The 24,447-nt window shown below is 48.0% G+C and overlaps 2 protein-coding genes across 3 annotated transcripts in view; both read left to right on the top strand.

Annotated features, from left to right (window-relative positions):
- The window catches only part of LOC112107367 (aspartate--tRNA ligase, mitochondrial), a 32,272-nt gene extending 28,536 nt beyond the window's left edge, over positions 1-3,736 (top strand). Inside the window, exons 15-17 of the mRNA XM_026656205.1 lie at positions 241-351; positions 1,524-1,599; positions 3,348-3,736. Coding sequence (XP_026511990.1) covers positions 241-351; positions 1,524-1,599; positions 3,348-3,535 — 375 coding nt within the window. The 3' untranslated portion in view covers positions 3,536-3,736. The remainder of the gene's footprint in view (positions 1-240; positions 352-1,523; positions 1,600-3,347) is intronic.
- A 7,431-nt stretch (positions 3,737-11,167) lies between these two features.
- Positions 11,168-22,453, top strand: LOC113407559 (heme-binding protein 2-like). Of its 2 annotated transcripts, XM_026656204.1 has the most exons (5): positions 11,168-11,221; positions 20,017-20,101; positions 20,618-20,753; positions 21,443-21,608; positions 22,279-22,453. In XM_026656204.1, exons 2-5 carry the CDS (start codon positions 20,027-20,029, stop codon positions 22,451-22,453), a joined length of 552 nt encoding a protein of 183 aa, XP_026511989.1. In that variant the 5' UTR covers positions 11,168-11,221; positions 20,017-20,026. The 2 variants fall into 2 exon arrangements, with proteins under 2 accessions (XP_026511989.1, XP_026511988.1); XM_026656203.1 differs by lacking the exon at positions 11,168-11,221 and having other exon boundaries at positions 19,926-20,101.
- The last annotated feature ends 1,994 nt before the right edge of the window (positions 22,454-24,447 follow it).

The raw sequence follows: 24,447 nt of genomic DNA on the forward strand, positions 1-24,447 counted from the left end.
GGTCCAGGGCAAGCATCCCTCACTTGCCAAAGCATGAAATTTGGTTGGAAAGATTCCTCCTGGTAGTGGTTTAAACATCCTGTTAGACCCCCTCCAAATGTCCGAGATTTCGTTGATAAAGCAAAATTGTAATGTGTCTTTTTTTCATCAGACTGTTGGCAATCTGAAAGACTAATCATATGAGCACAGTGAACTGCACCCTGGGCATGCTAATGCACTTGTCTGTCTCCCATACTCCAGGTCCGTAGCCAGCACTATGATCTTGTGCTGAATGGCAGTGAGATTGGAGGTGGCTCCATCCGAATCCATAATGCAGAGCAGCAACGTTTTGTTCTTGAGACAGTGCTGAAGGTAACAGCCTGCAAAAGTTTCCCATGTCCTCTCGGAATTTTTAAATTTAAATAGACACATTTAAAACCTCAAACTAGTTTGCAAATGGTGCAATTATTGGTTATAGAAATCCAGAGGAATTAGGTTTACTAACAACAATGCTGTGCCAGTAGGAGCATCTCATTGACACACAGATGACCTACTTGGGAGGACACTAAAGGGACACTGTAAAGTAAAAAATTATAGCACCCAATCCTGCAAACATTTATATACCTGTTTACTTACGTGAGTGGTCCCATTGATATGATACACTGGCTTATTCCTCTGTTGAGATTGATATCTCTCACTCCTCTCATGCTTTTGGGAGTCTGGCATGTAAATTTCTTCCCTCCTAGCTCCCTGAGAATGGTGATGCTCACGATATCTATCTCTTATATACTGTTTTTCATCTTTACATCTTAAAGTACTTTACAAATGAGAGCGGTATCATTTTACAGATGGGGAAACTGAGGCATGGAGCTATTAAGTGACTTGTCCAAGGTCACCCAGCAGGTCATTGGCAAAGCTGGGTATAGAAACTAGGTTTCCCAAGTCTCAGTACAGTGCTCTATCCACTAGGCAACATTGTCTCCCAAATCTAGATAGGACTGGAGGTGGAATACCAGTTCTGTCTTCCGTGAAGAGTGAGGAAAGGACCATAACTCATACAAGAGGTGAAGAATTATGTGTGTCTATAGTACCAGTATACGATGACTTCTGTTTCAATTAAAAAACCATGTACTACTGGGTTGCTGAACCCTGCTTTATCTAATTCCTGGTGTCTCACTAAGGAAGTTGAGAGCTTTTTCCAAAGAAGCATTTATTGTATCTAAAACATCAAGCAAATAATTACTGGCTTTGGATACAAAATATAACTTCTAAGTAGCGTTGCCTTCTGAAATAGTTTCACATATATTACTGGATGATAGCTGGTTTGCTTAGGACAAGTTACTTTAGGTGATAGAGCTTCGTTGTTAGCCATCATGACAGTGATGTTGGTGGGGAGCAGGGAAGGATGCCAAGTGACCACCACCGTGGTAATACAGGTAATGAAATGTGACTCCCAGCCCCAAGGAGTGGATGACTCAGCCTCCCCTCCAAATCCAATACAAGCGTTTGTTGCTCAAGATGACATTTTGTGTGTAATGTTCCAGGAGGATCCTGAACTGCTTTCCCACCTGCTTGAGGCTTTGAAGTGTGGAGCGCCCCCTCATGGAGGAATCGCTTTAGGTAGGTGCACTGTAGCTCTCCCAGTGGGAGATGCTTCCCAAGACACAGCTGTGCTGGTGACTTTTCACTGGCATATCAGGACTCTAATCATAGCAACAAACTAAATTTCAAGAAAGGGGGCTTGTATCTGTTTGCAAAAACCCTTTCCCCTTCTGATTGGGACTGCAGTGGTGGCATTACTGTTCGTGCTCACCTTGTCTCCCCACTTCGGATCCTGCATTACTGTCTCTCTTCATTCTGCCTAGAACATGCAGAGAGGAACATGGATCCCAGGCAGCACTTAACCTGACAACACCAAAGGGGGGCACACAGTGCTCATAGGACTGCAGCGAGTGTGAGGGAGGAGACAGGTTCCCATAGTGTTGTGTTTTCAGTTCTTCCATGCAGACTTGGTTGCAGGCATCTGGGTCCTGAGAACAGTCTTTGTCTGCAGCCCTAGAGATGGCCCCCTCATAGAAATTAAGTCATTTAGTCCATCTTGTCGCTTGGCCACTGTAGGATTGTTTCCCTTCAGTGCATGTCCTAGTGTTTATATCCAACCTAGTCCTAAATGTCCCAAGCAACAGGTCACCTACCCCTTCCCAAAGGAAACTATTCTAGAGCCTGAAAGATCTCACCATTACAGAACTTTAACCCATCAGCCCTTTTCTTAATTTCATCCCATTGGTTCAAATACACCTCTACCCTGTTATAATGCGACCCGATATAACATGAATTCGGATATAACGCGGTACAGCAGCGCTCCGGGCGGGCGGGGCTGTGCACGCCGGTGGATCAAAGCAAGTTCGATATAACGCGGTTTCACCTATAACGCAGTACAATTTTTTGGCTCCCGAGGGCAGCATTATATCGGGGTAGAGGTGTATCTGTAGATTAGGAAGCCTTTCCCCAGTCATAGCTCCCACTTGGTTGTCGCTGAACCCTGCTAGTGCATATTTCACTCTTCAAGTGCATTGCTAGAAGCGTTTCTAAAACTTAAAAGCAGGTTTTAAATCTCCAAACAAGGTAAGGAGTGTGTAGTTGATGTGTTAATACAAGTGCTATGATGTAAGAAAGCTACTTGGAAATCTGAGCTGCTTGCTTTCTGCTTTCTCTGGGGGTGCTTGTGATGTCACTCATTCTGGCAGAAAAAACAGGATGCCTGCATCTGAGATTGCTTAGGGCCGTAAGGATGTGGTAATCCATCTCAGAAGTGGTCAGACTCCAGTGCTATTTACACAGCTTTACAGCAATGGCCATGTAGTGTTTTCCTCTTAGAGCTTTGCGCGTTTGGGCTATAGTTTGTAAACTAAGGTTTGCATTTCACCTTTAGACTTCTAATATAACTCAATCCCCTCCAATCATCTGCTTGCTCTTGTTCTTCCCTGACACCTAAACCCTTGTTTATCTACATCTGTTAAGGTGCTGTGTTCTAAGTGTAGTCTCAGCAAAGCCCTAGTAAGCGACTGCCACCTTCCTGGTCTATGATGTGATGTTTCTGCCTTTGCAGCACAATTGCATTGGGCTTTTCTCTGCAACACTGCACTGCACACTCATTTAATTTGCTATTCACTGTCAGCCCTAGGCCAGCTTATCATGATCGCCTGTCCATTCAGTCTCTGTTTCTGATTATTTTTCCCCAGATGTGCTACCTTCTCCTGGTTTCCAGTAATGTTGTTTCCTACCTCGCATAAAGTTTTATAGATTCAGAGGGAAGTAATGTGGGGCTGTTACACAAGTATTTTATCTAATTTGGTGTCTGCTTCTAGGACTTGACAGACTGATCTGTCTCGTGGCTGGAGCTCCAAGTATTCGAGATGTCATTGCATTCCCCAAATCCTTCAAGGGACGTGACCTTATGAGCAACGCTCCAGATTACATCACCCCTGAGGAACTAGAGCCATACCACATCCAGGTTGCATGGCCTGCTGCAGAAGCAGAGGCAAACAAGAACTGACTCAAAGCAAGCGATTGTAGCTGACCCTACTATCGGCATTGTTGCCACTCTGCCTTCCAAGGGCAGAAAACATCAGCTGATGTAGGGCATATACTATGGGTCATACCATTGAACTTCCAGAAGATAATAGTGACTACTTCCCTTTGGGAGGGAGGGAAGGATGAATTGAAGAGCAAAGGAAAAAAGCCCAGGTTGCTTTTCTCTCTCTAACATAGTTCAGAGGGGAAGGTTGGGACCACTGGCATGGGGTGTGGTGGTGGGTTTGGCATTTCCTTTCATTTTGAAATGTACCTAGTGGAGTATGGAAAAGGTCACCTGGAAAAGATCACGTCTTAGCTTCTTTTTCAGGTCACCTGTATCATGAAATCATGGTTAGCTGAGGACTAGACTTTCCTGTTAGAACAGAGCTGTTCTGGGCTGAGAGCCACATACAGCCTATGGAGAGCCCTAAACATGGCCTGGGCTGTCCTCTTCCTGTATCTGCAGGATGAGGATAAAACAGATCAACTACAGCTTACTGCTGGTGAACTCAGTGATGACCAGTATCTGTTCACTTATTGAGGAGCAGTATAAGCACACACATAGATTGTGCATTTATCTTTTTAAAAATCATGTACGCATGTGAGTATACGCAGCCCTTGGGATCTTGGCAAGTTACAAACGCTCTTAGGTCTCGCAGTTTTGGTTGTCCTTGTAAAACCCCCAAATGGAAAGTAGATCTGTGTTGGGGCCTGTGGTCCTGGTGCTTTTAGGAGATTTATCTTTCTAACCTTTTATGTTTGTAATAAAGTTCAATCCAGGAAACAAGGTTTTAGTCTTTAACGGAACATTGCTTTGAATAGGGCCTTTCTCTTTAACATCAAGAAACAGATTGAAAAGAACACTTACAGTGGAATTTACTTACAGATGAGTCCAGGGGAATGGGGGGGGCAGGCAAGAAAAGCTGTGATCATGGAGAAAATTTGACAACTCCAGATTCATTCCACCTCCCTCTACAAAGATTCTGCTCTAGTTGTGATAAAGCTGCATGTGGCTCCTTGAATGCTGTCAGACATCCATTGTCACTCCCACTGCCACTAATGCAGCCAATCACAGGAGAAGTTCCTGTGTATTGTACAGGAGTGCAGCCTGCCCACCCAAACCTCTCTGCTCTGCTTCCATGCTTCTCAGCTGTAAGAGTACAGCAGGCACTGCCAAAGGAACCACCAGTAGACATCCTCTCTCTGTGGAGAATGTAGGCTCAAGTGAATGGAAAGGGGACTGCAAAAAGATAAGGATTGGCTGAAAAGGCTAGAAAAGTGGACCAACAAAAGAGAATGGAGCAATTGTGCCATGATTTGGTGCAGTAGGACATGGCAGGTGGGCCTTCCACACGAGTGGAGGGAGGCTTTCCCAGGTATCTGACTGGTGGGTCTCCCTGACATGCTCAAGGTCTAACTAATCGCCATATTTGGGGTCAGGAAGGAATTTTCCTCTGACTCCGATTGGCAGAGACCTTGGAGGTGTTTTGTCGCCCTCTGCAGTATGGGGCATGGGTCACTTGCTGGTTTGAACTAGAGTAAATGGTGGATTCTCTGTCATTTGAAGTCTTTAAATCATGGTTTGAGGACTTCAATAACTCAGCCAGAGGTTATGGGTCTATTACAGGAGTAAGTGGGTGAAGTTCTGTAGCCTGCGATGAGCAGGAGGTCAGACTAGAAGATCACGATGGTCCCTTCTGGCCTTAAAGTCTGAGTCCAGAATGAAGCTGGGAATTCCCAAGCTAAACTGGAGATTCAGTGGGTAGTGTTCTTTCATCTGAACCAATGTCTTTAGCTCGGAGATGCCTTCTTTCAGGTGAGATGTAGCTGAGATCCTGACCAGCTGCAGTCATTCCTAGCTGTCTTCCTCCTAATTTGCTTGAGTGCATGTGTGCCCTTTTAGCAAAAACCCAACTTGCTGATTAGCAGTTGCTATATTGCCATGTCAGTAAGATATCTTCCATTGTTTTATGCAGTGTTACTATAGCTGTGTTGGTCCCAGGATATTAGCGAGACAATGTGGGTAAGGTAATATCTTTTATTGGACCAACTTCTATTGGAGAGCGAGACAAGCTTTTGAGCTTACACATAGCTCTTCTGACCAGGGTCTCTCAGGCAGAAGCAGCTCTGTCCTGCTCTCCACCCAGCTTCTAGGGAAAGCGGCCAAACGTGCTCTGGGGGGAGGCACAGGGAGAGGACAGAGCGGCCCCCCGCAAGTAACGTAGGGTGGAGAGAGCATGATGGCCCCAAGCTGGCCGCAAGGCAGGAGATGGTCACTGGGCAGAGGAGACGTGGGGTGGTCATGTGTCCTCCCCTTTAGATTGTGCCCCCCCCCATTCCCCCAGTATGGGGAGGCACCAGTCGTCTATGCTGGAAGGGGGCCTTCCTGGTTGCCATTACTTCTGCCAGAAGGGTCTCCAAGATCCAAGCTCTTACTTCAGAACCATCATACACTGTCTTCTTCAAGGACCAGGTTCAGGTGCAACTGCACCCAGCCTTCCTACCAAAGGTGGTTTCGCAGTTCCATAGTAACCAGTATGTCTTCCTACCAGTCTTCTATCCAAAACCACATGCTAACAGTGAGGAACCAAAGACTCCACTCGCTGGATGTTAGGCGTGCACTAGCCTTTTACATAGAAAGGACTAAATCCTTTTCAGAAATGTACTCAGCTTTTTGTAGCCATTGTAGACAGACTGAAAGGACTTCCAGTTTTAACCCAGAGAATTTTATCGTGGATCACTTCCTGTATCACACATCCTGTGACCTAGTGAAGGTCCCGGCTCCTCCGCTGACAGCCCATTCTACAGGGGCTCAAGCATCGGCGGCGGCAACGCTGGCTCAAGTTCCGATTCATGACATTTATAGAGCGGCAGCGTGGTTGTCAGTCCACACTTTTGCATCCCACCGCCGTCACCCAGCCAAGCTAGAGACTATGCGGGTTTCGGCCGAGCAGTGTTACAATCAGCATGCCGATGAACTCAGAACCCTCCACCTGCACAACTGCTTGGGAGTCACCTACATTTGAATGGACATGAGCAAGCACTTGAAGAATTAAAAGCGGTTACTAACCTTCCGTAACTGTTGTTCTTTGAGATGTGTTGCTCATGTGCATTCCAAAACCCACCCCACCTGCCCCTCTGTCAGAGTTAGCCAGCAAGAAGGAACTGTGAGGATGACGGGTTGGCAGAGCCCTTTATACCAACTCTATGAGGATGCGACTCCAGGGGGCACCAGAGACAACCCGGTTGATACAATTGAGAGAAAACTTTCCAGCGGCGGTGCTTGGGGCGAGCACACACACCTACATTGGAATGGACGGGAGCAACACATCTCAAAGAACAACAGTTACGGAAGGTTAGTAACCCTTTTTTTTGTCAGCATCTCTTGCCTTCAGGGAGCCCAGTGGAATTGTGGGAGAGGGATGAAGTGACCAGATGTCCTGTTCTTTTTTGCAGGATAATCTTGTTTTTCAGCTGTCTGTTTTGCAAATTTGGAGCCTTAAAACTGGCCCCTATTGTACACTCGGTGGCTCCTCCTCCCTAGAAGGAGCGCTCTGGGAAACCATTCTCCACAGTCCCTGAGGGCAACAGTGCTTCCAGTGAGTGTGGGGCCCAGGGGTGAGATGGGGTGAATGCAGGCAACAGGTTCCCCATGGAGTAGGTGTGACATATGGTGTCCCCCCCCGCCCCTGAACTTTGATAATCTGGTTACCTCAGAGCAAACTTTTTGGGCAAGTTTGCTGTGGGCAAACTTTTTGGCCCTCAGGCCACATTGGGGTTCCAAAATTGTATGGAAGGCTGGTGTAGTGTATTAAATTGCTCCCCGTAGGAATGCGCTATTTACCGTGTACAGTAACTCCTCACTTAACGTTGTAGTTATGTTCCTGAAAAACGCGACTTTAAGTGAAACGATGTTAAGCGAATCCAATTTCCCCATAAGAATTAATGTAAATAGGGGAGATTAGGTTCCAGGGAATTTTTTTTTTTTTTTGCCAGACAAAAGGCATTATATACATTTTAAACAAGTAATTTAATACAGGTACTGTACTATAGTTGGGAGGTCCCCCTGCCTTACCCTACACAGGCACAGCCCACTGGCACTGGAGATGAGGCAGGCAAGGAGGTTGAAGGTGCTGTAGGCTAGGAGAAGCATGTTGCGCAGCAGCAGCAGCTTCCCCTACTCTGCAAGCACCAGGGGCGGGGTGCTCAACCCTCAGCCCACCCACTCCTCCCCTTCCCCCAAGACCCCATCCTTGACCTGCCTCTTCTTTCCCCCCCCCCCCACCTCCTCCCCCTTTACTTCCCAGGCTCCTCCCTCCCCTCCCTTCTAAACCCTGCAAGCCAGCTGATTGTCCCGGGCAGGAGGCAGGGGAGGGAGCGGGGAGGCGCACTGAGTCCTCACTCCTCCCCCCTCCCTCCTGCCCTGGGCAATCAGCTGGCTTGCGTTTAGGAGGTAGGAGGGAGGAGCGAGGACTTGGTGCAGGCTCCCTCTCCCTCCCCCACCTCCTGCCTGGGGCAATCAGCTGGCTTGCAGCATTCGGGAGACCGGAGGGAGGGGGAGCCTGCCCGCCGAGTACTCGCTCCTCCCCCCTCCGTCCTGCCCCCAAAACGCCACAAGCCAGCTGATTGCTGTGGGCAGGAGGCAGGGGAGGAGGGGGAAAGCACTGATCCGCGGGGTCTGCCGGCGGGCGGGATGTGCTGTGGGGAGGGGAGGAGGGGGCGTAGGGAGGCTGCCAGCTGTGGAGAAAGCAGGCAGCCAAACAAGGTAAGAGTGGAGCATTGCGCAACTTTAAATGAGCATGTTCCCTAATTGATCAGCAATGTAACAACGTTAACCGGGACGACTTAAAGTGAGAAGTTACTGTACTACTTACGGCTGCCAGTCCTGGTGCTCTGAGCGGCATGGTAAGGAGGCAGGGGGGTTGGATAAGGGGCAGGGAGTCCACAGGGGCAGTCAGGGGACAGGGAGCAGGGGGCAGTTGGAAGGGGCAGAGGTTCTGGGGGGGTGTCAGGGGACGGGGAACAGGGGGGTTGGATAGGCTTGGGAGTCCCGGGGAGCCTGTCAAAGGGCGGGGGTGTGGATAGGGGTCGGGGCAGTCAGGGGACAGGGAGCAGGGTTAGGGTTAGTGTATTGAATTGCTCCCCATAGGAATGTGCTACTTAGGATGTACTACTTACGGCTGCTAGTCCTGGTGTTCGGTAACTAGCACATTCCTATGGGGAACAATTTAATACACTACACCCGGCGGCTCTTGCTCCTGGCAGGAGCTTGCAGCCCCACCGCCCAGAGCACTGACGGCACGGCGAGCTGAGGCTGCTGGCGGGGGCTAGCCTCCCTGGCCGGGAGCTCAAGGGCCAGGCAGGACGGTCCAGCGGGCCGGATGTGGCCCGCGGGCTGTAGTTTGTCCATCTCTGCCTTAGAGAAGTCAAACTCCCATAATTCCCTAGGGAAGAGTTCCGTAAATCTAAGGGTGCTGGCACCGTTTCCTAGTCCTCTCAACATGGGGCCAAAGTGAATGCTCTGCTCTGGCTCCTGGTTCAGCAAAGAGAGGCCCCTGATCCAGCATTGGTGAAGAAGCAGCAAGCTGGCTTCAGTGGAGGATGTTGCAGTAGTAACTCCGGAGAGGCAGGTGCTGAGACAAGCGGTGCAGAGTGCATGATGCACCTGCCTCCACCATCCTTATGCAACCCAGAAGCTAGTTACAAGGGCTTAGTATTATTTGTGGAACAGCTTTCAGTACTGATGCTGCTTTTACCCCCCTCGAAAGGCCAACAGCCCTCTGTTTTCTATTTCCAAGTGCTCCATTTAACCACAGAACAGGCAAAGTGTGTGCAGCAGCTAGAGCATTCCCCAAATGCCCTGCCAAGGTGCTTCAGACTAGATCTGGAGGACCGTCCCTAAAGCTGAGAAGGGAGTTCATTCTCCAGGCCCAGTCAGTCATTAGCTTCTCTACTGATGCTGCCAGCCAGACAGAACACTTGTGATGAGGAATGTGTGGTTGGGTGGGAGTTTAGGCTCCGAATGCTTGCCCTTTAGGAACCTGGCTGTTGGCCATCAGCTTTTTTTTTTCAAAGCCACGTTTATCCCTAATTATTTTTCCTTTTCCTGCTCTCCACCTCAGTTCCTATCCGCATCACACACTGAGGTCCAAATCCTCTGCTGATGTAATGTCATTGAAATAATGGCGTTATACCTAGAGAGAATTTGGCCCCAAGTTTCTGTCCTTAGCACGTTTTAATAGGCTTATTAATAAACCTCCATAATCAGGAGTTTATAAAAAAGAAACCCTGCCCCAGGGTTGTCATAGTAGGGAGAACTGTGCCATCTCAATCTGATGTTTCACTCCTTCCAATGTGGGCATTTGTCCCTGAATTTCACAGTAGAATTCTCAGCAGGCAACAGACGCTTTTGCCAGAGCTTCCAAAGGTGGCTGGAAAACAGTAGAGATGGGTCCAAGCTGCAAAAATCAGATCCAGGTTTGGATTTCAACACCACAAAGCTCAGGCATGTTCAGCTCTAGGGGTTTTGTTTAGACCACTACAAAGATAGGAGTTATTTGCAAAATTCAGATCAAACCTGGGATATGAATCATCCCTGGAGTATTTGGCTCTGGGTGTATCTTGAGACAGATTTTGTTACATAAGGCTCTAGTTTAGATGTATGTGTAGAACAGCTTCAACAGGATCTCATAACCGCTTTATGGTAACCCCTTGCACAAGCCAGCTGAGGGCTAAGGCAGTCGATTAGTTTCAAAGTCTAGTTTAAAAATAGACCGACATCATGGGGGGGAAATTACTTACAAATTTCAACTGCAATTCATAACTTGCTAGATACTGAAAATCATAGACTGAAACATTGGAATTATGGTTCATTACAACAATCTATAACCCTCTTAAACCATCCCTCCACACCCCCAATTTCCCCCCCTATGATTGGAGAGGTGTTAATGGGCCACTTCACCTGGAATGTCCCTTGAAATATGTTAACTACTTATGCTAAATAATTCTTCCACCTCCTCTTTAGCTGTGACATTACATTTCCCAGACCTGAAGAAGAACTCTGTGTAAGCTCAAAAGCTCGTCTCTGTCACCAACAGAAGTTGATTCAATAAAAGATCTTTCTTCTCCCACTTTGTGTCTCTAAATTCAGCTGACACATCCATGAAAGATGGACAAGAAGTGTTTGAAAATGCACTGCAGTATACACAGGAGTCTATCTTACTATCGTGCTTTAGTCAAATCCGTTACAGGGAGAAGTTATTTGTATATAATTCTGTCTTTGTATTTAGAGAACATAGAGCCAAATTCACATAAGTAGGCACAGCCAAGTCAATGGAAGTTACACAAGGGCTGGATTTGACCTATGGCCTTGAAACTAATGAGCCAGGTCCCATACCAGGCATGCTGCAGTATGTGAGCAAGAGGTGGGGTTATTTGGAGTGGGTGTTGGAGACAACCAATGAGAGCAATAGGGGAGAGCATGACTAGAATGTTATGTTTTTCATAACAGTGGTTCCCACCAGTAGGAGTGGGGTGGAGTTTGCCGATACAACACAGAAATAAACGCTGAAACACAGCATTGGGAGAGTGTACATAGCATTAGAGAAAGGAACGGGAACGTAACAGCTAGAGGGGGAGAAGGACAATAGGACGTAGACTTCAAAATGTAAGTGTCTTGTCCAATTTTTCATCCACTTTCTAACAGCAGGTGCCTGTTGAATGGCATGGCCAGGCTGCTCTCCCTCCCCACTGTTGCTGTAAGAAACCCTCTGAGACAGTCCCCAGTGTTTTTCTTCTCTCCCTGACCCCACAGTGAGTGCTGTGAGAGAACAGCCAGCCCATGTGAGATAGCAGCAGCAGGATGGAGTATGTAGATGGGGCAGACTTGCCTTAAAGCTGGAGAAGAAGTGGAATGCTCAAGAGAAGAAAAAAGTTTCTAATCTCCGGTCTAATGGGCAAAGTGAAAGTCATATAAATCAGTAACAGAGGGAAACCCAGCTAAAGTTTACTGTAGATCTAACTGTAAAGTTGCAACTAACTATAAATGCTGGTACTATTGTTCCCATTTGGAGAACTGCCTGTAAATGTCAGGGCTATTGTTGCATGTGGGAACATACACTGGGCTACAGGACAAAAGAATATCATTATGCTTAGTCATGCTCTGTTCTTTGCATTTCATAAGCAATGTTTACTGTAACTAGCACACAAAGGTTCCACTTATATTCAGGAATTAACAGCATTGGCCAGAATGTTAGACCGTGTGATGAGTTTTGGGGGCGGGAGGGATGGTGAAGTCAGTGCTAGGGAGAGACACACTTTCTACTCCAGTGTCCAAGAGAAGTGGCAGCATGCGAGAGAATTTCCTTAAGTAATCAGAAATGACTAAGTGCTTTTCATCAAAGAGCAGTGAGAAAAGCAGTGCTGAAACCTAGAGAAAGGGGAGAGATGGCAGAGATACAGCGTCACTGCCAGCAAATCAGGAATAGACAAGGGTTAAACCCCCAAATACACTGTCAAGTCTGACCCTGAGCTGATATCTGCTTCTGACACACATCTTTGGAATCTGTCACTCTTTTCTTATGCCTTGGTAACCTGTGTATCATTTATTGTGCCATAGGTGTGTGTGTGTGTGTGTGTATTACAGTTGGATCTTCTTGAATGGCCCCTTTGATAAGCAGCCTGCCTGCAGAACTGAGATGATCCCATTGCATCTGTTTGCTGCCAGGGCGTAGATATTGTGCCTGGCGTTCCCTGCAACTAAGTCACAGGAGTTTACAGATGCATCTTGAGGTTTACTGGCATCAGTGTCTTGTGGTGTGGCTTTCTGATGTCTGCTCTGTTGTGACTGCTTAAAGCAGCTGCTCTTAATTTAGTAGACGCTTTTAAATGTTTGAGTGCTCTGTACACTGCTTATTTGAAGGGTAATATGTGAAATCCATATGAATAATTTACTTTTCTACAGCATCTTTCACCCTGAAGGATCCCAGAGGGCTTTACAAACTAATATACAAATTATGTGGGCTCAGTGCAGCCATCTCTGAGGTGGGACATAGCAGCTGATTATCAGCACACAGCAATGCTACAGAACAGTTTAGGACAAGAAGTATAAATAAATGCCATCTCTGTTTAAAGCTAGAGGGGAAATTTAGGGATGAAAAATTAATCAAGAGAGAAATTGACTAGGTCAAAGGGGTTATAGTTCCAATTCTTGCAAAAGTGCCCATGATCTTTGAGACAATAAACTAGTCTTATTTATATTTTCAAAGTGCCATGTAAAAGATTATAATCTACTATGTAAAATACTATAAGGCATGATATAAAATATTTCTAATAAATAACTATTTATGGGTTCTTTACTGACTACGAATAATCCAGGTCCTCAGTACTTAGTCGTATATTTCAGATGAGACAATCAGTCAGCAGCACAATGTACAGTAGAACCTCAGAGTTACGAACACTTCAGGAATGGAGGTTGTTTGTAACTCTGAACAAAGCTTTAACCATCTTAATTTAAATGAAACGAGCACAGAAAGTTTCCTTACCTTGTAAAATCTTCTTTTTTTTAAATTTTCCCTTTAGTTTGTTTAGTAGCTTATGTTTAACACAGTAATGTACCATATTTTGCTTTTTTTTATTTTTTTATTTTTTTTGATCTGTGCTGCTGCCTGATTGAATACACTTCTGGTTCCAAATGAGTTGTGTGGTTGACCAGTCAGTTCGTAACTCTGGTGTTCGTGACTCTGAGGTTCTACTGTATTGGTTTGAGCCTCTGAGAATCAAGCTGATTGCCTAATTGGCACATTATTTGTCTTAGTCTCCACCAATGTGTTCCTTTTTGGGGAATTTACTCTATCAGAGGGCAGAGCTCTGTAGAATATGGTGTAGTGTGGTATTGCCAATGCAAAGCATTCAAATTATGAGCAAGCCCCTTAAAAATCATGAGATCTTTTTTTAAAAAGAGTTGTTTTTCTTTGTTCCCAAAAGCTCATGTTTCAGGGCTTCAGATGGCCACCAGCAGGGGTCAGGATGGGGTTCCACTACCTCCACCCCAAAGTATTCTGGGTTTTTGTTTTGGTCTCCTTCCTCTGAAGCATCAGAGATTGCCCTGGCTGGAGTTGGGACACTGGATGAGGAGGCCAGGGCTCTGAGGTAGCACTGAAAATTCTCTCTCTGGTGCTTGGCTGGCTAGTTCTTGCTCACATGCTCAGGGTCTAGGCATATGTGGGGTGGGGAAGAAATTTTCCCTCTGGTTAGATTGGCAGTGATCCAGGCAGGGAGGGTGGAGAGTTTTGTCTTACACTGCAGTGTGTGGGTGTGGGTCACTTGCCAGGATTATCTGGGTGTAGCTCACTTAATCATTTCTCTGCCATTGCCGGGGCCTTGGGCACTGGTGCATCTGGGTCCCTCCTGTTCTCCGCCTGTCGCACATAACATTCTGGTCTCTTGTGGACTGTAATACTTTTGGTCTCATTTCAGTTGTTGGGTTTGGTGTGTGGGTGCTGAGTGATGGTGGTGGCCTGTGATGTACAGGAGGTCAGACTACATGATCTGATGGTCCCTTCTGGCCTTCAACTCTGACTTTTTCTGTTTTTTGAGACTTCCAGAGTTCATGTTTTCAAGCTTTTTCTCTGCCTCCATGAGGGCTAGAAACTCCCTTTAAAATATTGTTGAGATTCTCACTTGATTCCAGGAGCCGGAGCTTTAAGAAAAACACAAGAGTTTGCAACACTATAGTGTGGACTTCACACCTCTTGATTTCTTGTGATCTAGAACATAAACCTCACTCCAAGGTGGTCTAATGTTTTGTCTCCAGACCTTGCCTGCAATGAGAGGTTGAAAAGGCAGAGGTTTCCTCTTGACAGGCATCATCTTTTTAATGTTATAAATCAGGTGGGAGGAAAATGCCTTACTTTTAATGAACCAGTATGATGATGGAACGTGGGAGCTCTTCCCTTTGGGCTTTCAAAGTGAATGGACATCTGGAACACTTGTCCAAAGAAGGGCTGGTTTGGGTGGGGCGAATAGGAAAAGAGAATTATAGGGGGGGGTCACGGAGGCATGTTTGTGTAGCACTCCACCCCTCAATGGGTGTGGCTCACACATGGGCAGGTTTTGATAGCTGGCAGGAATGTGGAGAGAGCTGAGTCTGCATTTGCCAGCAAGCAGTAGCTGAACTGATATGGTACACTGATGGCCTTGCCTTGCTGGCTAAGTTTGGTGGGCTGCAGCAGCTGATGGCTGATCTGGTCAGGCCAGAGGCAGTGTGCATTGGTGTGGTTATTAATCCAGATAAAACTAAATTCCTGGCCATTACCATCGAGCAGCCTCCAGCTCCAGAGTACAACCATTAACCCAGTGGTCCCGAATCTTTTTTGTCTGGCGGGGGCCAGATGACGAGCCACGGAGGACTGTGGCGGCAGACGAGCATCCGCCAAAATGCCGCCGACAAGCGGCAACGTCAATAGGCGTTGCCGCTGAGAAGCAGCGTCATCCAGAGGCGTCACCACCGAAATGCCGCTGAAAATCGGCGGCATTTCATCGGCGACGCCTCTGGATGCTGCTGCTTCTCAGCGGCATTTCGGTGGATGCTCGTCCGCCGTCCAGTAGGCGGGCACACTTAGACACCCCGGTGGGCGCCATGGCACCCGCGGGCACCGTGTTGGGGACCCTGCATTAACCTATCCGGACCAGACATCAAGCAGGTGGCGACTGTCAAATATTTGGGTAACATTATCAACAGTGTCGGGAATGCTTTAAAGATGTGACAGCTGCTGCCATGTTTCACGCTCTTCAGCAGTCTCCCTGGCGATGTCTTGACGTCACGCTTGCTATAAAGGTGCCATTCTATAGAACCACGCTTACGCCAACTCTGCTGTACAGAAGTGAAACATGGGCACTGAGGAAGGCCGAAGAACTCCAGAATGGTGTTTTTGATTTTGACGGTTCCGTCAACTGCTTCGTATCAAGTGGCAGGACAAGATCAGAAATGAGGATATTCTAAGCTGAATGCAGCAATTGCCTCCACCACCATGGGTTTGGTTTTGGATCTTTCTTGGTACAGAGGTATTATTAGAATGGTAGATCAATTCATTCCAAAGCATGTTTACTGAGGAACGATGCGACACAGCAGGTGATCACATGGGCGCCCAAAACTTTGTTGGCACAATAAGATTGCCAGTGATGCACATACACTAACTATACAGCTACACCGCCTTAAGCACCTTGCCAGAGACCAATTCGGGTGGTGCTCAGTTTGCAAGGGGGCCACATCCCCTGGGGATTTGCCATGATGATGATGATGAGTAACTGAGTTGCTTGGAGATTTGCCACTTGCCAGAATTTCTGGCTCCAAGTGGATCTTATTCAATATGTGGCTTTTCTGAGGGCAGCCACCTTAGTTTCACCAATGAGGAAAGCAATATGCACGGGGTAGTCCCTAAGGCACCAATGCAGCTACCCCGCCTGATGTCAGAGTCGCAGGTTCAGCTGCCCAATAGTTCCTTCTGGGCTGAAAGGATTTCAAAGACATGGACAAAACACAGTGGGGTAACCCAACAGGCTAGCTGTAAAAACCTGGGACATTCCCAGATTTCAGGGAAAGTCATCCTTTTTGTGGCCTAAATGGTCAGCACCCATCAGGCGAGGGAGAAAAGGTGGAGGAGTTGCACTGTGCAGTAACTCCTCACTTACCATCCTCCCGCTTAACGTTGTTTCGAAGTTATGTTGCTGCTCCATTAGGGAACATACTTGTTTAAAGTTGTGCAATGCTCCCTTATAACCTCGTTTGGCTGACTTTACAAGGGAGCATTGCACAAGTTCCTCTTCTCCGCCTCCTCCCCGTCCCTTCCTCCCTCCCCGTGCTTCCCCCACTGCCAAACAGTTGTTTGGCAGCGCTTAGGACTTTCTGGGAGGGAGGGAGCGAGCGAGTGGGGAAGCTGCTCCCCGCCCCCGGCAGGCAGGGCCGGCAGGCAGGGCCACCCGGAACGCAGGGGCTTTAGGGGCTTTAGGGACTGCAGGGAGAGAAGGGGAAGGGGAAAGCACCGTTTCTCTCGTGCCGCTGGCTGCTCCTGAGTCCTCCGGCCCGTGCTCGCAGGGCCACATTCCAAAAGGGGCTTTAGAGCTGCAGGCCAGGGCCCCCTTAGCCCAGGGTCCTGCAGCCCCTAAAGCCCCTGTGTTCCAGGTGGCCCTGCCTGCGGGGGGGGGAGATGGGCAGCTCCAGAATCGTGGCCATGGGGGCGGTGCCGCGCTGCGCAGAGCCACCCGCACACCCCCTGCACCAAACAGGAGCAGCCCCAGGTAAGTGCTCTGCACCTCCTGCCTGCCCCAGCCCTGAGCCTCCTCCTGCACCCCCACTCTGAGCGCCCTCCTGCACCCTAACTCCCTCTCAGACCCCGCCCCCCACCCTGAGTGCCCTCCCGCATCCTAACTCCCTCCCAGACCCTGCACCCCAGCCCTGAGCCCCATGGGTAAGCCAGGGGCACCTCCCCACCACAGTACAGTACTGTACAGTATATAATACCTTTTGTCTGCCCCCAAAAAATTTCCTTGGAACCTAACCCCCCACATTTACATGGGAAAATTGGATTCGTTTAACATTGTTTCACTTACAGTTGCATTTTTCAGGAACATAACTACAACGTTAAGTGAGGAGTTACTGTATGTAAGAGAGCAGTATGATTGCTCAGAGCTCCAGTATGAAACTGGAGAAAAGCCTGTTTGAGAGTCTTTGGGTTAAGTTCAGAGGTGAGAGCAACAAAAGTGATGTCATGGTAGGTGTCTGCTATAGACCACCAGACCAGGAGGATGAGGTAGATGAGGCTGTCTTTGGACAACTAACAGAAGTTTCCAGATCACACGCCCTGGTTTTCATGGGGGACTTCAATCACCCTGATGTCATCTGGGAGACCAAGACAGCAGTGCACAGACAATTCAGGAAGTTTTTGGAGTGTGTTGGGAACAACTTCCTGGTGCAAGTGCTGGAGGAACCAACTAGGGGCTGTGCTCCTCTTGACCTGCTGCTCACAAATAGGCAAGAATTGGTAGGGGAAGTAGAAGTGGGTAGCAACCTGGGCAGCAGTGATCATTAGCTGGTCAAGTTGAGGATCCTGACAAAAGGAAGAAAGGAGAGCAGCAGAATACGGACGCTGGACTTCAGAAAAGCAGACTTTGACTCCCTCAGGGAACTGGGAGGCTAATATGAGGGGGAAAGGAGTCCAGGAGAGCTGGTTGTATTTTAAAGAAACCTTATTGAGGACTCGGGAACAAACCATCCTGATGTGCAGAAAGAATAGCAAATACGGCAGGCAACCAGCTTGGCTTAACAGAAATCTTTGGTGAGCTTAAACACAAGAAGCTTACAAGAAGTGGAAACTTGGACAGATGACTAGGGAGCAGTATTAAAAATATTGTTCGAGCATGCTCGGGTGTAATCAGGAAGGCCAAAGCACAATTGGAGTTGCAGCTAGCAAGGGATGTGAAGGGTAACCAGAAGGGTTTCTACTGGTATGTTAGCAACAAGAAGGTGATCAGGGAAAGTGTGGGACCCTTACTGAATGGGGGAGGCAACCTAGTGACAGATGATGTGGAAAAAGCTGAAGTACTCTGTTGTGTTGTTGTTTTTTTGCCTTGGTCTTCACAGACGAGGTCAGCTCCCAGACTGCTGCACTGGGCAGCACAGTATGGGGAGGAGATGAGCAGTCCTCAGTGGTGAAAGAACAGGTTAAGGACTATTTAGAAAAGCTGGACATGCACAAGTCCATGGGGCCGGATGCAATGCATCTGAGGGTGCTGAGGGAGTTGGCTGATGTGATTGCAGAGCCATTGGCCATTATTTTTGAAAACTCATGGCAACTGGGGGAGGTCCCAGACGATTGGAAAAAGGCAAATATAGTGCCCATCTTTAAAAAAGGGAAGAAGGAGAATCCAGGGAACTACAGACCGGTCAGCCTCACCTCAGTCCTTGGAAAAATCATAGAACAGGTCCTCAAGGAATCTATTTTGAAGCACCTGGAGGAGAGGAAGGTGATCGGGAACAGTCAAAATGGATTCACCAAGGGCAAGTCATGCCTGACCAACCTGATTGCCTTCTATGATGAGATAACTGGCTTTGTGGATATGGGGAACGCAGTGGACATGATATTCCTTGACTTTAGCAAAGCTTTTGATACAGTCTTCCACAGTATTCTTCCCAGCAAGTTAAAGTAGTATGGATCGGATGAATGGACTATAAGGTGGATAGAAAGCGGGCTCGATTGTCGGGCTCAACAGGTAGTGATCAACTGCTCAATGTCTAGTTGGCAGCCGGTATCAAGTGGAGTGCCCCAGGGGTTGGTCCCGTGGCTGGTTTTGTTCAACATCTTCATTAATGATCTGGATGATGGGATGGATTGCACCCTCAGCAAATTCAGAGATGACACTAAGCTGGGGGGAGAGGTAGATATGCTGGAGGGTAGGGATAGGGTCCAGAGTGACCTAGACAAATTGGAGGATTGGGCTAAAAGAAATCTGATGAGGTTCAACAAAGACAAGTGCAGAGTCCTGCACTTAGGACAGAAGAATCCCATTCACTGCTACAGGCTGGGGACTGACTGGCTAAGCGGCAGTTCTGCAGAAAAGGACTTGGGGATTACAGTGGACAAGAAGCTGGATATGAGTCAACAGTGTGCCCTTGTTGCCAAGAAGGCTAACGGCATATTGGGCTTCATTAGTAGGAGCATTGCCAGCAGATCAAGGGGAGTGATTATTCGGCACTGGTGAGGCCACATCTGGAATATTGCATCCAGTTTTGGGCCTCCCCACTACAGAAAGGATGTGGACAAATTGGAGAGAGTCCAACGGAGGGCAACGAAAATGATCAGGGGGCTGGGGCACATGACTTATGAGGAGAGGCTGAGGGAACTGGGCTTATTTAGTCTGCAGAAAAGAAGAGTGAGGGGGGATTTGATAGCAGCCTTCAACTACCTAAAGGGGGGTTCCAAAGAGGATGGAGCTCGGCTGTTCTCAGTGGTGGCAGATGACAGAACAAGGAGCAATGGTCTCAAGTTGCAGTGGGGGAGGTCTAGACTGGATATTAGGAAAAACTACTTCACTAGGAGGGTGGTGAAGCACTGGAATGGGTTACCTAAGGAGGTGGTGGAATCTCCATCCTTAAAGGTTTTTAAGGCCCGGCTTGACAAAGCCCTGGCTGGGATGATTTAGTTGGTGTTGGTCCTGCTTTGAGCAGGGGATTGGACTAGATGACCTCCTGAGGTCTCTTCCAACTCTAATCTTCTATGATTCTATGATCTCTCTGTCTCTCCTCCACTCTTGGTGGAAGTGCTCATTCTAGTGGCATTACTAAAAGGTTAGAGATTTTGTGCAGGCCTGAGAAAACCAACTCTAGAAGCCTGAGTTTAGGCAAGAAATCTTGATCCCTTGCACTGTGGGATACTCAGTGCCAATGAACTGTTTTCTGCCTTTCAGCTCAAGAGAGATGATCAAGTCCTTCAAACAGACATTTTTGTCGCTGGAGCTGCAGTCACCCAGGTGGAGCTCAGCAGAGATCGCGGTAAATGCTAGTTGCTGGGGAGATCTCTATATCAGAAGCTGAGGGGTATTGTTCATGATGGGTAGATCCTTGCAGATATAAACCAATTAGTGCTGTCAGCGAAGAAGCCATGCAAGAAGAAAGCTGCCCTGAACTATAGGACAGTGGCCAAATGTCTTTGGCCTTGCCTATACTAGAAAGGGTTAATGGGTGCAGATGTCCTGGCAAATCCTCCAGTGTAAACACAGCTCACATAGGCAAGAGAGTGCTTGGGTGGGGAGGGGGGATTGGGCTGGAGCAAATACCATGGGGGGTGGGAGGGCTGGGATGGTTTTGCAACTGGGGGTGCCTTGTTAGGGGCATGAGACTTGTTGGGGAAAAGGGTGTGTGTGTGTGTGGCTGCTGAGATGGGCCTGCGAGGGGCACACTCCCAGGGAGGTGATTTGGCAGGAAGGTGGGGGCTGATAGGGACATTTCACTGACCTGGAAATAAAAGCCACACATTCACTAAGCCTTGTAACCTTATATCTGTTTCAGGTGCAAGATTACGAGCTGCGTCACTATGAGACGGCCAAATGGGCTAGCACAGTAATTCAGGGAGAGACGCAAAAGGAGGCATTGCACCAGGGCTTCTGGAAGCTCTTCTACTACATTCAGGGGAAGAATGAGAAAGGTATGAAGTCACCCAGATTTGGAACAGTCATTGGGAAACCCCTGGATCCAGCCCTCTAATTGTGGGCAGGGCACAAGGGAGACTGAGCTGGGAACAGCAAAGGTTTGGGCAGCTCTGGGGGATGGGAAGTACACTAGAAATGTCAGAGATGCTTTCCTGGTCTTGGTGAGTTAATGCATCAGTATTTTTCTTGTCTGCAAAGGGGTGTCCTTTGGGGCTGTTGCCCCTCATCCAGGGTGAGCTGCCCTATGCCTGGTGGGGGGAGGAATAGGAACTTCAGAATGGGGGAGAAGAGACAGGGAGTCTCTGTCCCTCCAGGGGTGTGTGGGATGGGAGGTGGGGAGGATCAGGGGCTGCATGGAGGAAATGGAGATGCTTACCAGGGAAGCATTCACAGGCAGTAAGGAGAAGCACTGATGCGTGAGAGCATCATGATGGGTACTCACATACCATGGGGATGAGCAGCAGTATGAATCCTTGAGTCAAACCTGGTGAAAGGGCTTGTGGCAGGAATAGTCCCTGCTGCACTGGGGAGGTGGTGCTGCAGGAACACTGCTGCCTCTGCCCCGAGTATTGAAGCCCCTCTTTGACATTGCCCCTGGTGGCTGCAGGTCCCACCGTAGTATTCACCCTCCACCTCTGCTTGTGGCTGGTATGAGACAGGACCTTTCTTATTCTCATTCTTCCAGAGATGAAGATTGAGATGACTGTGCCAGTGACGTGCCTGGTGAAATCTGGTTGCACAGACTTCAAGGTCTCATTCTTTGTGCCATTCGAGCATCAAGACTCCCCGCCACAGCCCACAGACCCAAATGTCTTCATTGAGGAGCGGAAGGGAAAGGCCATCTTTGTCAGGTAGCACCCCACTGTCTCGTCTTTAGGAGAGGAGATGGATTAAAGCATGAAGAGGGGGCTGATGTCTGCAGTTTCACCCTGTGCTGTTCAATACCATCTCTGGGAAAGAGAAACCCACCAGAGAGCACCGCGTTCCTAACTCCCTTCATTTGTGAATTTCAAAAGCTTGTCTCTTTCACCAACAGAAGTTGGTCCAATAAACAGCTAGCATTGTGTGTCCAGGCAACTCTCTGCAAAGTGTCAGCTGGGGCCATTATATATACACACAGATGTGCCTGATCACACCATCACATGCTGGATGAATCCCTGACAGTAGTTACACATGGGCCTTAACAACAGAACATGAAGCCAGATCTCAAACACCTCATAGTTTGGGAGTGTCTGGACCCAGGCTGCTGATTCAGCCTATTTTAAAGATGAAGCCCCTCCATGAAATTCAGCTTCAGGTCTGGTTTCAGATCTGCCCGCCGTGTGGCTCTGGAGTTCTGGTTTGGGCTACTAGGAGCCAGCTGAACATTTCAGAATTTGGATCCTCCCCCTCTAAAGCTTGGGGTATTTGGATTGGGAAGGTTGGTTTGGGCTCATCTCTAACTGCAAGGTTTGTGTTGTTAAAACTCCAACAAAGCCAGTGTTACAAACCAGAGCCCCTGTCTCCATTGTCTTCCCCCAGGTCCTTTGGTGGGTTTGCCTCTCCAGAGAAGTATGCTGAGGAAGCCCAGGCACTGGCCAGAATCCTAAAGAATGTGGGTCAGTCATTCCATGAAGACTTCTATTATACTGCTGGCTATGACAGTCCCTTCAAGCTCTTCAATAGGCACAATGAAGTGTGGTATTTCAAAAAATAATACGGGAGTGTTGGATGAAGACAGACCTTGCTTGTGCCTTTTGCTTCCATGACTTTGTATGTACTGAAGAGAAACTTTACTCATACAGACTTGTGTAGGTGCTAGCCAGTGTGCAGAGACCTCCCCATTCCATTTTATCTAGGACTATAGATCAGACACTGGCTTCAAAAACCCATGTCTCAAATTTCTGTGCTCCTTAGCATATCTTCAAGTACAAAATACAGAAGGCTGTCTCTGTTTTGATCAATTTTAGAGTCTGTTCAGACCTGCTGCTCTCTCAGGGGTAGCAGGTGTGTCTCCAAATCCATTGAACATAGAGAATAGCTGTGATGTGAAAGTGTACAATTTGTGACTAAGTGATTTAGGAGCTTCTGAAAAAAAGGTAGAAAAATCCCCTAAAGGCTGCTGCTCCAACTGCTATGGTGTGGGAAGGCAAGGCTATGGTGGTGGACAAAGACTAGTGTCTTGTCAATAAGATGTGATGCCACTTTCATCCAAGTGTAGTCACTGTTATGGATGCCTGTTTCTACTAAGGCTTGTTTTATCCTGTCCTCAGCAGTGGGACACCAATGTTTGGAGCTGTCTGACAGCAGTTGTTAAACCCTGTTATTTTCAGAGCAGTGACTCAGGCAGGTGGATGCAGAGATGGGTGGATGGAAGCTACTGGTGCTAGCATTAAATGTACCAGCTTGTGCCACTTCTTATCTTTCAGCCTGAAAACAATTAACCATATTTGATTTTTAATAAAACAGGTGTTTTTCATTTACACTTGAAAAGTATGGTATTAATCACTCCAGATGAGAAACTACTGCGATTTTACAGGTGCCAAATCTTTCATTTACACACTAGCCTCTTAATGACCTTTTCTCTTTATAACATTCAAAGGTCCACCCCCACCATACTATTTTATAAAATGCTGTACTTTAATAGTAAGGATGGCTTTTGTAGAGTGACTTAACCTGTGCAATGATATTTAGAAGCAAAAAATAATTAAATGCCTTCTGATCTGGACTGTTTTATATGTAAACAGGTGCTGTCAGAAACCACCAGAGGACAGGGGTGCTAGAACACTTTTTCTGGGGGTGAGAGACAGTGAACCAAACAGTAAACCCCCTATGTGATGGAAACCACTTCAAGTCAGGGGCTGTGGTAGCACCTATGCCTGGCAAAGCTCTATTGAAGATATGCTGCATCTCTTCCAGGGCTTGTTGTAGAGCAGGCCTGCATAACATACAGCCTGTGTGGGCTCCCTGTGTGGCCCGTGTGGGGTGAGTAGGCAAGCAGCGGGTGAGGGAGGGGGGCTGAGGAGGTGAGCGGGTGGGCAGTGGCAGGGGGTGAGTAGGGGGGTGGGCAGTGGCGAGGAGGCAGGTGAGCTGGTGGGGGGGGTCTGAGGAGGCGAGCAGGTGGGTAGTGGCTCGGGGTGAGTAGGTGGGCAGTGGCAGGTGAGCTGAGGAGGCGAGTGGTGAGTCAGTGGCTGACCTGTTCTGGCTCCCATCCCCTCTCCCAGGGTTGCAGCTGTCTGGAGGTGCCTGCCTTCCTCATTCACTGAACAGGGCAATTGATTACAAAGTTGGGGGGAAGAGCTTATTCTACTTCTAGCAAAAAGAGTTTTCTTTTACCTTAATTATACTACCTTAGGGGCCCACTATAACATATTACCCAGGTTCAATACTGCTGTTTTGGGGGGGTGGCATGAGGGAAGGAGGGTTTGTTTCTGTGGGGGGGGTGTTTTGGGAGACTGGGCAGCACTGGGGGGGTTGTTTCTATGGGGTGGGTGGTGCTGGGGGAGGGTTTGGCCCTCAGCTGTTTTCTTTGGAGTAATATGGCCCTTGCCACTTTGAGTTGTGCAGGCCTGTTGTAGAGCTTCACCCTTGAGGACTGTCAATTTGCAGCAGCCAGGGGGCCTTGGCTAGAGACTTGATCATAGTAGCAGCTGGAATCCCCAGATCAGGGCTCTTGTGCTAGGTATTGTACAGAGGTCTATGCCAAGGAGC

The sequence above is a fragment of the Terrapene carolina genome, unplaced genomic scaffold (genome assembly GCF_002925995.2).
Source record: "Terrapene carolina triunguis isolate 2854851 unplaced genomic scaffold, T_m_triunguis-2.0 Scaffold212, whole genome shotgun sequence".
Classification (NCBI taxonomy): domain Eukaryota; kingdom Metazoa; phylum Chordata; order Testudines; family Emydidae; genus Terrapene; species Terrapene triunguis.